This window comes from Sus scrofa, chromosome 1, assembly GCF_054392235.1.
Source record: "Sus scrofa isolate SSC_HxYL_T2T_F1_AM1 chromosome 1, Sscrofa_HxYL_maternal_Yorkshire_Landrace_v2.0, whole genome shotgun sequence".
Classification (NCBI taxonomy): domain Eukaryota; kingdom Metazoa; phylum Chordata; class Mammalia; order Artiodactyla; family Suidae; genus Sus; species Sus scrofa.
The window spans coordinates 3,321,475-3,338,709 of record NC_139383.1 but is presented as its reverse complement, the minus strand read 5'-3'; the positions used below and the strand labels follow the sequence as shown (position 1 = coordinate 3,338,709).

General features: G+C 41.8%; 1 protein-coding gene across 32 annotated transcripts in view; it reads right to left on the bottom strand.

Annotated features, from left to right (window-relative positions):
• The window catches only part of PDE10A (phosphodiesterase 10A), a 568,650-nt gene that overhangs the window by 82,024 nt on the left and 469,391 nt on the right, over positions 1 to 17,235 (bottom strand). For all 32 annotated transcript variants that reach the window (XR_014843433.1, XR_014843435.1, XR_014843432.1 and 29 more), the window contains 3 exons: positions 14,299 to 14,419; positions 13,749 to 13,798; positions 1,939 to 2,079 (listed from right to left, as the gene is read on the bottom strand). Coding sequence is in view for 28 of the 32 variants with exons in the window: in XM_085021693.1 (XP_084877819.1) it covers positions 1,939 to 2,079; positions 13,749 to 13,798; positions 14,299 to 14,419 (312 nt within the window). In the remaining 4 variants the exon portion in view is untranslated. The remainder of the gene's footprint in view (positions 1 to 1,938; positions 2,080 to 13,748; positions 13,799 to 14,298; positions 14,420 to 17,235) is intronic.

Below are 17,235 nucleotides of genomic sequence, written 5' to 3'. Positions count from 1 at the left end.
AAAAAGATAGATGCACCGCTATTGACCACTGCGGCACTATTCACAATAGCTAAAACATGGAAACAACCTAAATGTTAATCAAGGGATGGCTTGAGAAGATGTGGTGTGTATATACATATGTGGTATATATACACACACACAATGTATATGGAATTGTACAATGTGTATACACATACACCCACACACACACACATACACACAATGGAGAACTACTCAGCCACAAAAAAAGAATGGAATAATGCCATTTGCAGCAACATGGATGCAACTAGAGATTTTCATACTAAGTAAATAAGTCAGACAGAAAAAGACAAATGTCATATGATATCACTTACAGGTGGGATCTAAAATATGGCACAGATGAACCTTCTACAAAATGGAAACAGACTCACAGATATGGAAAATAGGCTTGTGGTTGCCAAGGGGGACGTGGGGAGGGAGGTGGATGGACAGGGAGTTTGCGGCTAGTAGATGCAAACTATTTCACTTAGAATGGACAGACAACAAGGTCCTATTAAAGAGCAAAGGGAACTATATCCAGCCTCCTGTGACAGACCACGATGGAAAAGAATATAAAAAACGTTATGTATATATCATGTGTGTGTGTGTGTGAGAGAGAGAGAGAGAGACTGGGTCATTTTCCTCTACTGCAAAAATTGGCACAGCACTGTAAATGAATTACACTTTGATAAAAATTTAAGAAAATTTTAAACACTATTAGAAAAACATAACATACAATATTGTTATCTATACAAATTATACTGTGAAACTTTCATTTTTAAGTAATTTTTCTTTTCTGTATTTGATAAAGTAACTAGTAACCTGATTTGTTCGAGGTCATATAGATAATTGATAGCAAAACCAAAATTAAAACCTAGACTTGGTGACTCCAACATAGCACATCTCAGAGCAAATTCATGAGACCTACAGACTCATTCGTAGGCTTGTCACTTTTAAAGTCTGAGCTCACGAAACGACACGTCGTCACTGTGCTGTCACACGTGCTCTGGAAGACCGCCTTGCAGGCTCCAGTTCATTTCTCTGCGCCCATGGCCTCGGTCACATCCTGAGACTGGCTAACCTGAGAGGAGGGAGTCTGATGCAAGGGGAGGCTTGAAAACTCACATGCGTCCTCTTCGTCCCTCTGGCCCCTGCCACCATCAGGGGAGGCTTGCTGGAAGGGGCCGTGAGACACACAGAGAAGGAAGGAAGGCCACCTGAGACCAGCCAGCTCCTAGGTGATGGCCAGCTGATCTCAGATGCATGAGCAGGCCCCGTGGGAGGCAGCCCAGATGAGCAGAACAGCCTGACAGGCAGTGAGTGGTCGCTGCATGACACCACTAAATCTGGGCTAGTCTGTCACGCAGTAATAGCTAACTCATCCATACATATCCTGCTTGGCTACGAAACATAAAACAGTGATCATTTAGTTTATGTGAATATAAAATATATTTGTATGCTTAACTATTCCGGCGAATGTTGAGAGAACTACTCACATCCAGCTCTTAGGGGTGTGTAACATACTACTTTTGGAGTACAAAGAATTAGTTGACACACAAATGCATTAATGATCTGTAGCTTGCTTTAATGCTGTTATAAAATGGCTTAAATTATAACATCAAGAGTATATGTTGGAGTTCCTGTTGTGGCCCAGCAGTGAAGAATCTGACTAGTACCCATGAGGACATGGGTTTATCTCTGGCCTCACTCAGCAATTAAGGCTCCAGTGTTGCCATGAGCTGCAGTGTAGGTCTCAGACGCGGCTCAGTGGGTTAAGGATACTTCGTTGCGGTGGCTGTGGTGTAGGCTGGCATCTACTGCTCCGATTTGCCCCCTAGCCTGGGAACCTCCATAAGACTAAAAAAAAAAAAAAAAAAAAGTCATCATTCTTAATTAAATACTTCAGGTTCCGAATGTCACGAAGGGTAAAAAGCCACTTACCCCAAGGATGTCTTCCACCAGCAGTGTTTTCCTAGACTTGGCCACGTAGGCAGAGGTGGTGGTGCCCTGGGCGATGGGCCCGGCAGGAATGAGCCTGGGTTTTCCCTCCTTGATTCCAGGCGGGGTAAATACACAAAGGCTCTAGGAAGAAGAACATGTTTCATCGGCCTCCCTGTACTTCAGCACAGGACAAAAGTCCTCCTAGATATTACCTAACAAGCACGAGAAATCTGTGCGCCGAGGAAAGAAGAGACATGAAAGGAGGAAAGCAGTGGCCACACCGGGGTCCAAGGTGGAACCCTCTCCCCTGTTCCTGAGCGCACAACAGAGAGGCGAGACACAGCGCTTATAGGAACGGCTAGACACGGGAAACTCTGATGACAGCCTCCAATTTGCATTCACAGAAAATAATAAAATGAAAAAATGCAAGTTGTCCTTTGGCTTAAGAAACTGCCACACAAGAAACCGACGCACATGGCGCCCAGCTCCCTGCAGACAGGGCGTGCACATCTGTCACTATAAGTCCAAGTGATTTGGTCATGTTTTTCATTTTTATTAAAAATCTTTCTTTCTCTGGAGTTCCCATCGTGGCTCAGTGGTTAACAAATCCGACTGGGAACGTGAGGTTTTGGGTTCGATCCCTGGCCTTGCTCAGTGGGTTAAGGATCCGGTGTTGCCATGAGCTGTGGTGTAGGTTGCAGACGCAGCTTGGATCCTACGTTGCTGTGGCTGTGGTGTAGGCCAGCAGCTACAGCTCCAATTCGACCCCTAGCCTGGGAACCTCCATATGCCTCGGGAGTGGCCCTAGAAAATGCGAAAAGACAAAACAAACAAAAAAAACCCTTTCTTTCTCAGAATATTATTTCTTTTTAAAATACTCAACCACTCCATTCCTTAAATTGGCCTGCTCATAAAATTAGATTCAGCATACTATCAATAAAATCTCTGCTCTTCCTGGTACCTACACACACAAAATTGAACAAACCTGGGCGTACGGCTCCCTCTCAAAAGAGTAGATGGGAGGGTAACATTTGAAAAGTAAATATTTAAACAATCCGATCAGTTATTTTGACTAAATCTAAGCATATTTTGAAATAAATTCCTGCTAAACAAGAATTGCTAATCAAAACAAATCATCTGGGCAGGGGGAGCAATATTTTGACATAAGTGTATTATGAGTAGATACTCAATCTGAAAAATACTAAGTTTTGGTAAATTCTCTCAACACTTCACTTTTCTCTTAAATTGGATTTGCTGGAACTGAAATGCAGTAAGTATCAGGCACCCGTCTTGAGAGAAGCCTGTTAACGCTTTACCAGCGCTAGGCTAGTTCTAGGTGATGATAACGACTTGGATGTGTAATATTAACTTACTAGATACTGTGGTTTTCCAGCTTTGTAATGCCAAAGAACCCTCTCTTCAAGTAAAACATTACAGTGACAAAAGAGTGAGCCCCATAAGCTCGGACTGCGTCCAGCCCTGGGCACAGGGAGGAGGAGAGCAGAGCTCCGGCTCACCCCACCTGCTTTAAATAAGTCGTCGCTATCGAAAGACTGCAAATTAGCTTGTACGTTTTTACTTATTGTTATGTCCACATCAGTTAGGACTATGCTTAAGCGGTATTTGCCATTTAATACAATGCCTATGAAAAATGTTTTACACAGGCTTCTTTCAAAAAGGCCTAAGTTTAAAATGTTTAAATAAAAGTTACACACTTTAAAAGGATTTTTAGAATTTAACTACATATGACAAGTGACAATTGTTCCTCATTTATTTTTAAAGAGGCAGAGTCACTATTTTTTAGTTACTCTATTACGCACCCATATACATACGACATAAATGAAGTAAATAGGACTCATTAGACTTAGTATCTACGTCATAAAATAGTCCAGTTTGACTTAAGATTGAGAGAAGAGTAGCAGAAGGATCCCAGAACAGGAAGAGAGATGATGGCGAGGAAAAAAACGCACAGTATACGGTGTATTGAGCCTGAGGAAAAGTCAGAACTGACACTGATTTTTCCAAACCATGAGAAAGTTAAACACAAGGAGGATGCTGAGTAACAGCTCTTTTCTCAACCAAAGTCAGAACTGCAGGAAATGAACTTAGGTTGACCTTTAGATAACTCTTAAAGAAGAATTTCTGGTGACAGCAATAGAAAGCAAACTCTGGAGCAAGCTCCCAACAGAAGCTTTGAATTTTTTAAAAAAAATAGTTGTTGATGTTATTTCTTTGTTGTTTGAAGACATACAGCAGATACCTTTTTTGGATAACTTTGCTATGTGTCCACTAAAGCTGGAAATCCAGTATCTTCAAGGTATACTTAATTTCATAATTGAATAATGATAACATAGCTCACATATTCCTATATTATTAAAAGATGACTTATTTAATATTATAAAATATTTATTGCCTCATATAGGTTTTCTGTATGATGCTCAAGAAACAGACAAGCAAATACTGTACCTGAGGTATATGGAATGAGATTCTATCTATTAGACTTGCTGAAAACAAATGATTTAGACATTTTGCAACTACTGATTGAATGTAGAAAACTTATAAAAAATAAATGACCACCAAAATTTAAATAACTTTTTACAGTGGGAACTTTTTATACTTGTTTTACTAATTAGCTTACGGTTTTTGTTCATGTTTATCAAATAGAAATGTTTACAGATGAGAGCTGAGGGCAACTGCTCACCAATGCTGAACAAGTTCTCACATGAGGGCCAGAAGCTCAGGTGGGAGGGAAGTGAGGCCCAACCTGAGACAGACGTCTGATCTTGATGTTTTCATGGCTCTGATCTCTCGCCTCGATACAGGCGTTTCCTACTCTTTTAGGGTGGCTTTCTTTTTTTTTTTTCCTCCGTATTATTCTCCTCTGCAGTAGTTCCCTTTATAACATTCATTTCTACCTAAAGATCAGTCCCTGGTTTGAACTGCGTGTTCTGTAATAGCTTGTTCTGTATGATCTTTGTATGTGAATGGGCTGAGAGGCAGCTATTATTGCAAACAGAAAATGTCTACAATAAACCTCTAAATTAGAGGCTCGACTGTATACATGTTCAGGAATGGAGAAAGGTTTCTTAAATCTACCTTTACGTACTCCACAGAAATGATCAAACAGTTGGGTGCTGAACAGTCTCCTTCTCCCCCCGGCTGAACGGATCTTCTCATCACACACTGATGCTCCAGTACACTGGGGTCTGTTTCTGAATTCCTAATTCTGTACCATTTGGTTTATTTGTCTACCACACTGTTTCAATTACTGTACGTTTAGAGAAAATTTGGTGATCTGGCAAGGCAAGTCTTGCTCTGGTTCTTCATGCTTCAAAATTATCAAAATTTATAGGACACATTTTGTATTTTGCATTGATGAAGGGCCTGCATTAACAAATGTGGGGGTAATAGGGACTTTGGTTTTCAAAAGCAATCACTATGAATTTTTTAAAGATCTATTTTTATATGCTTAATATCACTTTATTTATTTATTTATTTATTTATTTATTTATTTTTACGGCTGTATCTGCAGGATATGGAAGTTCCCGGGCCAGGGATCAAATCCCAGCCACAGCTGTGACCCACATTTCAACTGCGTCAATGCTTTAACCCACTGTGCCAGGCTCGGGTTGGAACCTGCCTCTGCAGCGACCGGAGCCAATGCAGTCAGACTCTTAACCCACTGTGCCACGGCAGGAACTCCAAAATTTTTAACATAACGTTAAAGGATTCTTTTCATTTATAGTTTTTAAAGATATTGGCTATATCCCCCCATACTGTACAATACATCTGTGAGCCTACCTCACACCCAAGAGCGTGTTCCTCCCGCTCTCCCACCCCTCTACTGCCAATCATTATGAATTTTGACATAAGAATTTGACTGGGATTTCAGATTAATAACATGAAAAAATGTTATACTCACTACTTTCACAGGTGGATGGATGAAAACTCTTATCAGACATTCATATGTAATATTTTAGACTATGTTAAGACTACTATGTATACTTCACAATGTATAATATCCATGCTTGAACTGAGTCTCTAAAACTAATTTCTGCTCTAATGCTGTATAAATCTATGAAAACTTTTGTCAGCACAAACATTTTTTAAAGGCTAAAGATGAAAACTCCCACTAAAAACAAGCAAAAGTCTCAAACCTCAACCACCTGTACTCCTTCCAGAGAAAAGCTTCGCTGCGCTCAGGGCACACCCGGCCCTGTGTCTTCCCTCCCACATGACGGCTCCAAGTGACTTGATGGGTAGGCCCTTCTCCTAACAGCAGCAAGGAGACTGGCCAAGGAGCTGGAGATCCATCCGGGGCCATGCGGTGGTAGGGGACGAATTAGCTTCCCCAGGATGTCAAAGAAACTCACTATGAAATGTCCCGCATTTTTGTGACAACAGAAAATTTTCATAAATATTTCTGAAGTCAGATCATTTCAACTAGAGAAGACTGGTACCAGTAGTCATAATGAATAAGTTGGCTCAATGAAGGCATAAAAAAAAATCACTCAAATTATTAACAAAATCAAATTTTGAGAAACAGGTTTGGTGGAAAATGAACTATAGAATAGACTATGACAATTTTTTGAAAAAACAGGATTTTTTGATGACTTGGGACACTGACTCATTGACACTGAAAGAGATGTCTGCTTCACTTGGTAAACACTCGTGCTTATCTTTCCTTCCACACAGTTCAAAGGTCACTCCATTCATGAAACTTCACTTTTGTGCTAAGGCTTCCCTGCACAACCAGTTAAATCTTGGAGACGCCTTTTAAGAAGGAAAAAAAAAATCATTCAGGCATACCATGAAGTTCTTTTTCTTAGAGACACTAGGTGGCACTGGATGTAAATGAATCAGATCCCTGCACAGGGCATGAGCAACCAGCCCCACGTTCTGTGGAACTGGAAGTAGGTCACTAACTTTGCATAATTCTCAAAAATAAACCTACAAAAGTTCATTGTGCTCTGAAAAAAGCCAAGCAATTACTCTAAACTACTGGCTCAAAATTTATTTCTAAAAACAATATGTAAAAAGTTATCTATGAACTTACTTTATGAATTAGAAAGTTTAACATATAATTAGAGTTCCCCAAGTTTTCAGCTTTTACCAGCTACTCTCACAGATAACACAGGAAAAAAACGACAGTAATGACATTATAAAAGATGTTACATAGTAAATGGAGAATGTGACTAGATATGACAGAGAAAAACTGTATTAAAAAGTTGAATTAAGCAAAATCTGAATCATGGAAAAATCAGTTTTGTCCAACAAACATTTCAAGAGCACCTTGCATATGCTGCGTCAGACACCACTACTGGTCAGGTCACAAAAAGACACTGCTCCCTTTCCCAACTCCGGATTTCTCACCAATTGCATCTTTCTTTACTTTCCCTTCTCATCGTCTAAAGAAGAGGTCCTCCAAGCTCTGCTCAAAGAGCGCTCATCATGCACGCTCTTCTTAACGTCACCAACCCTAGCACCCCCCCACCCCCGCCCCACCAAATTCAGGATCCCAGGGCACCTCCCCAGCAATCTGAGCTGCTGCAGCCAGATTCTCCACCAACTGTGCCACAGCGGGAACTCTTGGATTTCTTCATTTCCCCAACTGGTTGTCCATTCTTTAAAGGTAGGAATGATTTCCTATTTATCTTTGTATGCTCAGCGGTTTGGCGCAGTTTTTGGTACATAGCAGGTGTCTACAACGGTCGTTGGAGAAGTAACACCAATGGAGACCCAGTCCAGGTCTAGAAAGTTTAAGAATGCCGTCAAAGTCCCAAAGTGGGGAGTCAGAACTCACGCAATCCAATCCCAGAATCTAAATTCTTTGGAAAACTACACTACCTACTGGGAAACTTTCTTTCTCTTCCCCAGCTCTGAAACAGTGCAGACAGCACAGGAATTCTCTCGGTCACTTTGTTTACATGCGCTTGGATAAACGGCTGCCTCCAGAGGAATGTGACACAGAGCTTCGGAGGGGATGCTGGTTCATCTCTCCGCTCAGGTTCAGCAACTGCCTCAACCAGGCTGGTGCTTGGGGAACAGTGTCAAACAAATGTCCTACTGGTTTTTTAAAAAAACATGATTTCAACTCTGCTTTCACTTTCTTCCATTAACTAGTCTGTTAGTTTTCTACCATCATTTGTAGTAAATGGAGCAATTGTACTTTCCTCAAAAACTGTCCATTTTATCTAGATGTTCATGTTCATTGGTTTCTCTCATGAACTGTCATTTTTACTCTATTGATATACTGTTTTTAAATTATTAAACACACACAATTGTATTTTCTATCTTTGTTAACTAGGTTAGCAAGTGGCTTATCTTAGAGTCCCTGGATTTCCTTGTGTGTACAGATTTTCTTTCTCTACGACCGTGACTCTAACTGGTCAACCCGCGGGGCAGAGATCTTCGTTGCGAACAATGTCTCCTGGTACCCAGACCACTACCGTCGCCTGGTGCCCAATACGAACATCTTGGGTTGGTGAATCAACTTACTTTGTTTTCTTATTTATCAATGCTTCAAAAATGTATGTAAAATGTTGAATAATTTAAGGATGTGAATTTTCCACTGTGAATAACTTCTCCCAGAACTTTAGCAAGACTCTAATTCATTTGCATAAATATTTTCTCTAAATATTCTGTTAACTATATTTGATTTTTTCTTTGTCTAAAGTTACTTGGAATATTGTCTATGTTTAGATTCCAAGGTTTAATGTCCTTGTTTCTAGCCGTTGTGGGGATCCAAATTATTAAACGAGTTAAGCGTATCAAAGTAAGTTCTAACCCAAAGGAGAAAGGGAATCCCAAGTTGGTAAGTCCTAAAATAATATGCTGAGTTAAATATACATTTTTTGGATAAAACTAATTAACAGTATTACCGATATCCTCTAAATTGTATTTTTGATCTGTCAGTAATTAAAAAATACTACTGCATTTTGCTGTTCACCTTTTTTTATTGATATATGATTGTCTTGATTTGTAAATCCAGTGCACCAAATATTTACCGTATCAACCTCCTAACAGCTCTACCTTCATTGTAGTCTAGACCCTTCATACATCAAGTGGCCTCTTCCAATTTAACGCTTTTATTCCCCAAATTCCATTTTGTTACTGCTCTTGTGGCACTTGCTCTCCCTTGTCTGCATTTTTCCAGAAGAGATTTGCTCCACCTGAAATTCCCTTTTTACTTTCAATTATTCCGCAGTCACTTTATTTGCATGAGCTTGTATAAAATAAAAGAAAGCTGTGGAGTTTTTAAAACTGATTTATGATTTTTTCTTTTAATAGCTGGGCCTATTCTACTTGTAATTTTCTCTCTGACGTATCTTCAAAGTGAGTTCAATCATCATATTTTAATGTTCTATTTTTATTGCTTTAATACCATCTAGGTTGTTTCCTATCATCCCCTAAACTTCCGGTTTTCTTTAAAAGTTTCCTCTCTGGTACTACGAATTTAAATTTCACTAGTTTTAAGTTCTATTAGTGTAACTTTTAATATATTTAAATATCACTTAAATTATATTTTTCAATGCATCAATTTCAGAAATTAAATTATTTCTGACTCTCACTTATGAAAAAAGTCGATACTTTTATAAGAGTGCTATAATTCCTCCCAATTTGTCAGTCTTCATCCTTGGTTATTTATGGATATCTCAGTCTATTGGGGTTGCTTTATTCTAATTCTGTCACTAAAGTATATACATTTTGTTTTGGAAGTGAGTTATTAAGAAACACTTTCTAACCACGATTAAAAATCCAGAGACAATTTTAAAAGCATTAATAAATATCTATAATATGCTACCTTTCATGTATAAAGGAAGAAATATATGAAAATATACATGCATCTGCTCATCTGCGCAAAAAAGTTGTATCTTCTTCAATACGATTAGCTTACATTTTGGAAGCATGTCAACATCTGTTGCCAGCAATATGGCAGATTAGATAATTTGACACTCCTGAAAAAAATAATTTTAAAATTATTTAAGAGATGGATAAAGCATATTTTACAAATATTTAATAATGCATTGCTGGGCTGAGAAGGGTGGAAGGCATCCACGGAAATCTAAAAGGAAGTGATATGGAGCCCTGCGAGGAAACAAGTCACAAACTGGTTTTTTTTCCTTGAGAGTATCAACTAAGACCTAGATATACAGTTGACCCTTGAACAACGTGGGTTTGAGCTGTGAGGGTCCACTGATGTGGGTATTTTTTTTCAATAAATACCACAGGGGAGCCACCCCGTTTACGGTTAATTGAATCTGCAGATGTGGATATCTGGAACCTGAGAGCCAATTGGGAACTTATATGTGGATTTTCAACGGCACGGAGGATCAGTCCCTAACCCTGTGCTGTTCAAGGGTCAACCGTACTGACCTTCCCCCAGGAAAGCTCCACGGCAAGTAAGAAATATGAGATAAAACCTGTGGGAAGTCTAATGGGAGACCCCCACATGCGGCCAGGACCAGCAAAGAGGTACAATCTCATCTTGGAAGGATGAACACACTTGCAGCCGCAAGGGGATTACAAGGAAATCAGATTCTCTTGAATTTATTGCTGGAAGGAAACTACATCAGTTTTTATTTTCCCTCCAGCAATAAATTCAAGAGAAAATAATAACTGTACATCATGTGGGTTTGAGGCTTGAATCTATGCCACTCTTTGGTCTGAAAAAAAAAATCTCAACTACATTTTTCAATTAAAATAGTCCTACATTGGTCATGCCTTAGGTGATGGGCAAAAGCAAATAATATCCAAACTCTAGGAATAAAAGAGGAAAATAACTTCAACAGTCTTGAGAATATTCATTTAAAACGGCCCAAAGAATAACATGATTTACAGTTAAAAAATAAATAAAAGGCATGAGCATAAAAGTCACCATCTATAAAAGGCAGATGAAACAAAAGCCAAGAAACTAATTTCAGAAAGAATACAGAAGAGGGAGTTCCCGTTGTGGCTCAGCTGGTTAAGAATCGGACTAGTATCCATGAGGATTCAGGTTTAATCCCTGGCCTCGCTCACTGGGTTAAGGATCCGGTGTGGGCTGTGGTGTAGGTGGCAGACACGGCTTGGATCTAGTGTCGCTGTGGCTGTGGTGTAGGCCAGCGGCTACAGACCCAGTTTGACCCCTAGCCTGGGATCTTCCATATGCTATAAGTGCGGCCCTAAAAAGCAAAAAAAAAAAAAAGGAAGAAGGGCTGAGATAGATCAAAACCCCAGAAAAGTGTAACTATATTATAGTTAATACATGGAGAGATAATGTTTATCAACCTGAATCAGCAAAAAATATCTTTCAAGGAAGCAGTGAAATAAAGATCTATTCAGACAAACAAAAACTGAGTTTTCCACCAGAAGACTGTCACTAAGGGAAGTTCTAAAAGATAGAAGAAAACTGATTCCAAGTGTTCAGAGCGGAGATACAAGACGGAATGAGGAGCAAAGAAACAGGTGATTTCGTAGATGCATCTAAAGGAACACGTCAGGGCACTTCAGGCTTCAGACAAGACGTCCTCCTCCTATCCAGGGAAACCGCTGGCTTGGGAAAGCAATAAGGCCTTGCCACCTGTGTGGACGCAGGAAAGGACACCAACAAGAGCAAAGGACAGTGACTGTTTCCTAACGTGAGCCTCCCAGGCCAACAAGGTCTCTGCTTGCGTGAAGCTCACACACTAATGAGAATGCCAGGTAAGCAAGTAACCAAACAAGCCACAGCTAAATGCGTAATTACAGATTCAGCTCAATTCTGCGGAGGAGAAGTTCATGACATCGAGAAAGCAGAACAGCATGGAACCCGACTGAGGAAGGTCAGAAAAGGCTAAGTTTTGCTACGCGCCCGCTGTTCCCAGGGCTACACTGTGGAACAAGACAGACCAGCCCCGAGAGGTGGGAAGGAAGGAGGAGTGAGGGACCCCTGAGCCTCGAGGGAACCAGGGGTGCTGGGAATGCAGAGCAGACCAGGCCTGAGGGACACGCACCATCCCCGCGATGAGGGGACGAGAAGAATCAGGACTGACACACAGAGAACTGCACTCTGGACGTCACTGCCCCAGAGCTTCTCCTCTGTCACCATCATGCAGACAGTAAGGCGACAGGCGCAGCCCGGTGACGAACAGCGTGGGGCTGGGAAGCTAAATCCAAGCTCCACGAGTCGGGCACTGTTTGCCACTCCACAGGGCGGAGCCGGTGGACCCCGGCCGCCCGCCCGCCGCTCTCTGACCGCCCCCACTGCCCCGACCCCTCTCCTTCCCTCGGAGGAGAAGGGGCCATCCCACAGCAGCAGCCTCAGTTTGGGGCTGACATCATTCCTTTGCGGGTAAACAGCTGGAATGCTGAGTCCGCAATCAAAGTTTTCAGCAGAGACTCTGACAGCTCTCAGTTTGGGTCGCAAAGAGCTGTGACTGAAGGTCAAGGGTCACAGGATGCTAACCTGGTTGCCGTGGCCAAGCCCTGCGGGTTTTTTGGAGAGGTCAGGGAAGGAGGAAGGAGACGGAGATTACTGCAATCACACGCTAATACACATATCAGAAGTCATAAAAGTTACTGCAAATTACATAATGATTTCCTATAAGGAATTCTTAATTTTCAAATAAAAATCTCAAATTTTAGAAATAAATTTTTAGAATGAATAGGAAAGAGATCTATTTGTTATTCGAGGAGCTTAGGCATTTTAAAATACTACCAATGTGTAATCACGTAAAGTATTTATTTAGAAATAGGACAAACATCTGAGTAATTCAATTTAATAAGCCCTGTTCTTGTCTGTTGCGCTAGGAGAGGGGCTGGGTGAAGGCAGAAGTGAATGAGGAAAGGTCTTGCCCTGAAGAGCTTTCAATCTCGCACCGCAGACCCGCACAAGGCAGGGGAATGCAGGTGATCGGTCCTAAGTTAAGTAAATACTGCCGTGCTTCACACTACTCGGTTACTCACGAAGGCTCTTAAAAATCTCAGAGTGCTGTATCGCTGTTGCTGTTAACATTTTACGCAATATAAACAGCACGCATGCTGATGACTCACAAGAACGCATTGCAAAAGCACATCCCCAGTCACAGATAACAATGCCTAACACACAAGATATACACAGTAAATGTTTGCAAAGTAATTTATAACTTACTTTCATATATTTAAGCTATGAATATAAGTGTTATCAGCTCAGACTATTTTTCTAAATTGTTATGTACATTTAACATCATAACAAAAATCCAACGCCAGCAACTGAACGTCTGAAAATACTTTCGAAAGCACCTCTGCAAGTGCATTTGACAGCGGGCTGTGCTTTAGGCGTCAAACCAGAAACAAAGGGTCCAGGTCCGCCTGAGCCGCCCCACGGCGGGAAACAGTCTGAGCCACGGCCACCACAACATCAGGAAATCTAGACTCAGCAACCCCGCCTCTGCATCTTTAGAGACATCTTTTAAAATCTCAAAAAACTGCACAAACCTTTGTTTCTCATTTTATTCCACTGCAGATTGTGCTTGTAGAGAAGGGCACATACTGTCCACGACACCCCAGCCTGCAGTGATGAAACAACTTCTCTACAAAACAGTACGTCTAGAAACGCCATTCACAAACTAGGATTCCACAAACCCAAACCCAAACAACACAAATACATGAGATTTTATGCCTCAATGTTGCCATGCTGGTAAAATTCCCAGTTGGTAACAACCACATATAGAAACAAAATATGAAACCAGCGTGAAAGTACTTAATTACAACACATCTATTAAGTTGTTTGTAACACAGTAGATCATCTTTTAAAAAAGGTTTTAACATTCTCTCACGTAGAGAACCTACGTCTAAATGTAGATACTTACATTATTGCACTCGCCAAGGAAATACAGTGCAAATCCATCAGCTTTTGTGGCTGCCAAAGTAATAAAAAAGGAAGAAACTAATCTCAATGGAAGAATATAACATGTATGAATTCTCTAAGGCGAGACCTCAAATATGAGTCTTGTGAATGGATTCGTTAGCATAATTAATGGTCATGCAGTAAACTGAACAAAATAATTTACGGCTTTACTCAATTCCATAATTAAAATATTTTCGTTATTTTTCATTAACTATTGTAATTTTTAAGATGTGACATCCTCAAATGCATGCAATAATATATGATGTAATAATACATTTGTCAAATTTAAATATCAGATTTTCAGAAAATACTTTAAAATTTGAGCCTTACATTTAATTTTTAAAGTATTTAAAAACAGAAGTGATATTTATAATATCGAATAACCAATATAAGCATCAACCAAAAAGAACGATGTACATATACCCACCTATGTAACATGAGTGAAGAGAATATAATTTAACCTTATCTTTGGCTTAATTTTTCTATTAGGACGAATATAAAACATTTCTTACCAATTTTAATGATGCTACTCAATTCATAGAGGAGTAGCTGGTTGTCTCCTCCTGTGTCCAACCGTTGTTCTATATAGCTGTTTAGTTCATATACGACTCCCTGCATATTTGTATCTTGATACTTTGAATTAAAAAATAAAAGAAGAGGCATAATTAAATATAATAAAATAAAAACACCTTAGTTTGTAAAACATACCGTTAATATATATGCCTTTATATTCTATAATAAGCTGTTCATTATGCTTTTACAGATCATGGTTTAAAAAGCATGATTTACTGAAAAATATATTGAAAATTAAAATGGCTATGACTCACTTAGAATTATCTACAGACTCCATGTATGCTTATTTATATTAAAACATCAAATGTGATGAACTACGATTTCCTTTCTGAAACTTTACGTACAATGTCTCAGGCAACTAGATCAGCAAAAACAGTTCAAAAGTTTACTAAGTGAACGAAACGTCCTAAGATGTCAGAAAAGTCAACCTTCCACACAGCACTGGGCGGGACAAAGTTGGCCTATAACTCTGAGCTCTCTTGCATCTGTGTGGCCACCACTCTAGTGTGATCTCAGTTTTGTCACCAGAACAAGAGTAGATGGCTCTCGCTGGAGCCACCACTGTGATGACAGCAGCCCTACAGCAAGTCCATGGCCCGAGGCTTCACTGCGGTGCCAGGGACAACGGCAGGGGGACCAAGGGCCGGGAAGAAGATGGAGGCTAAGGCTTGGCGACGCCCAGCACGAGCTGCCACTGTGTCTTCTAAAAAGGACCAAAAAACAGTCCTAACGATCCTCCCTGCCACAAAGCCTGCCTGCCTCAGCCTCTTCTCCAAACAGCAGCCATGGTGAGCGTGAAAAATACATAAACTTCCGTCACTCTGGGGCTGAGAGCACCCCCGGGTTTCCCACTGCACTCAGCGAAAAAGGGACTTGTCCCAGAGCGGCCTCCACGCGCTGCAAGACGTAGTCACTCACTGTCCGCCTCGGGGACCCTCTCGGGCCCCCGCCCCCGCCCCACTCTGCCGTCCGCGGCTCCGGAAGGCCCGGTTCTCGCTGCTGCGGTTGAGCGCCGTCCTCAGGAAGCAGGTGGGAAGCGAGCGCATCAGAGAAAGGATGAACCGGTCCGTCCATCTCGCCGCCCACCCCGCCAATCTACGCTTCGCAGGCGCTCGCCCACACGCAAGCAATGCCAGGGCACGGCCAACATCAAGTCCCAGTCCTCAGGGGACCTGCATGCTGGTCAGAAGAGAACGAACGATCTCTGCGGTGTGACAGAAGTGATGGCGCTATGCAAAAGCTGGGAAGGTGACAGTAGACGCTTTTGGAGGAGGGGCCACCTTTCAGACAGGACGGTCGGGAAGGAAGCGTTCGGTGTCATGAGATGTAGGGACAGACTGCACTGAAGCCTAGCGCTCGCCGGTCTGAGTGAGGCCTGCCCAGCACCCCCTTCCCCCGCCCCGCCCCGCTGCTGATCATCCACCACCCTCTTTGCTTCTGACCTATAAACAGACTCCAGTCCAGGCAGGCCCCAGAAAACGAAGTAGCAGGAATGACTTGTCAAGAGATGCAACATGTACCAAAAAGAACAGACGAGATTTAGCTCATGTACTACAGACACCGGGGGAATGAGTGAGGACGGCTCTCACGGGTGCCGGAACAGGGTAGAATAAAGGGGATGTTGGCCCAGGCAAATTTTCTGGATGTGTGCACACTAAGCAGAAGTACGGGGTTCAGGGTGCAGGGCTCAGCGGCTGAAATCTGTCCCCCACAATGGCCAACACTAAATGCAGCTGAAACACCAGAACTTCCGTGGTTTATATCCTGATCGGGGGAGACTGGGTGCTAGAGTGGATTTGTTCTGTAGGACCGTCTCCCCAGGTCGCAGCTGGATCCCCTGGACACCCCCCCTTCATCAAGGCCATGGAAAGAACACTCCCATGGCTGCCCTGGCCTGTGTGACGAGATCTGCGTTGTGGGCCAGGAAGGACTCTGGGAACCACTGCCGTCCAAGTGCGTGTCCTGAAGTCACTGACAAGAGGGGCTCGTGCGGCAGCAGGGGACCAGAGGTAGCACGTGATATACCTGGAGGCAAGGCCGGTGCTGTCAGCATAGTGGACAGAACCGAAGCTGCAACCAGAATGATCTGGCCACAGGGACTTTAACACTGGGTCAAGCACTTGATCACAGTGTCTCCAGAACTGAAATAAAGAGGACAACTTACTGTTTTGCCATCTATCTAAAGAGAAAAGTTCCGGCTTAAGTGAACAAAAGTCTGACTTGACTACAACAGAAAGTCAGAGTACCACAACGAATTCCAGACTTGAGCCACCTCACAGAACCTCTTGGATAAAGCCTGGGAGACCAGTACCCCTTGGGGGAGTATTTTAATTCACAGCCCCAAATTTTCAGTGTTTCCTCCTACTTTTCCCCAAATGTCTAAAGTCATTTAGCTGGGTAACCGAGCCCAGGGTGAAGGGGAAATTAACCACTGTGATTGTGAAAATCTGCGTAAAAATCACTAACACTGAACATTCTGATGGCTACACAATATGACAGCATGAATGTTGTTTCTTTATCATCTGTAAAAAGATCCTATTTGGGTTATTCCAAGTTTTCCAGGGAAACTTTCCAGAGAAAATATTCTACTCTAATAAACCCTCTCTTCCTCGCCACTAATCAGAACCACCAGTCCTGTAACCCCCCATCCCAAGCAGAGTCCTGGGAAAGAGCTTATCTGAGACTGAAGCCAAGAGATAGGGACTGAATTAAAATGACAGATTTTGAACCCATGGACCCAGCCATGCAAAAGCCTTCATGCCTAAAAGTCTATCCGCAGGCATATCTTTTTCGGGAATCAATCCATTCTTTCAATACATCCTCTTCCTTGTGGGAAGGGGACGCTTCAGCTAGATTTCAGGTGGGTTTTTAGCCAC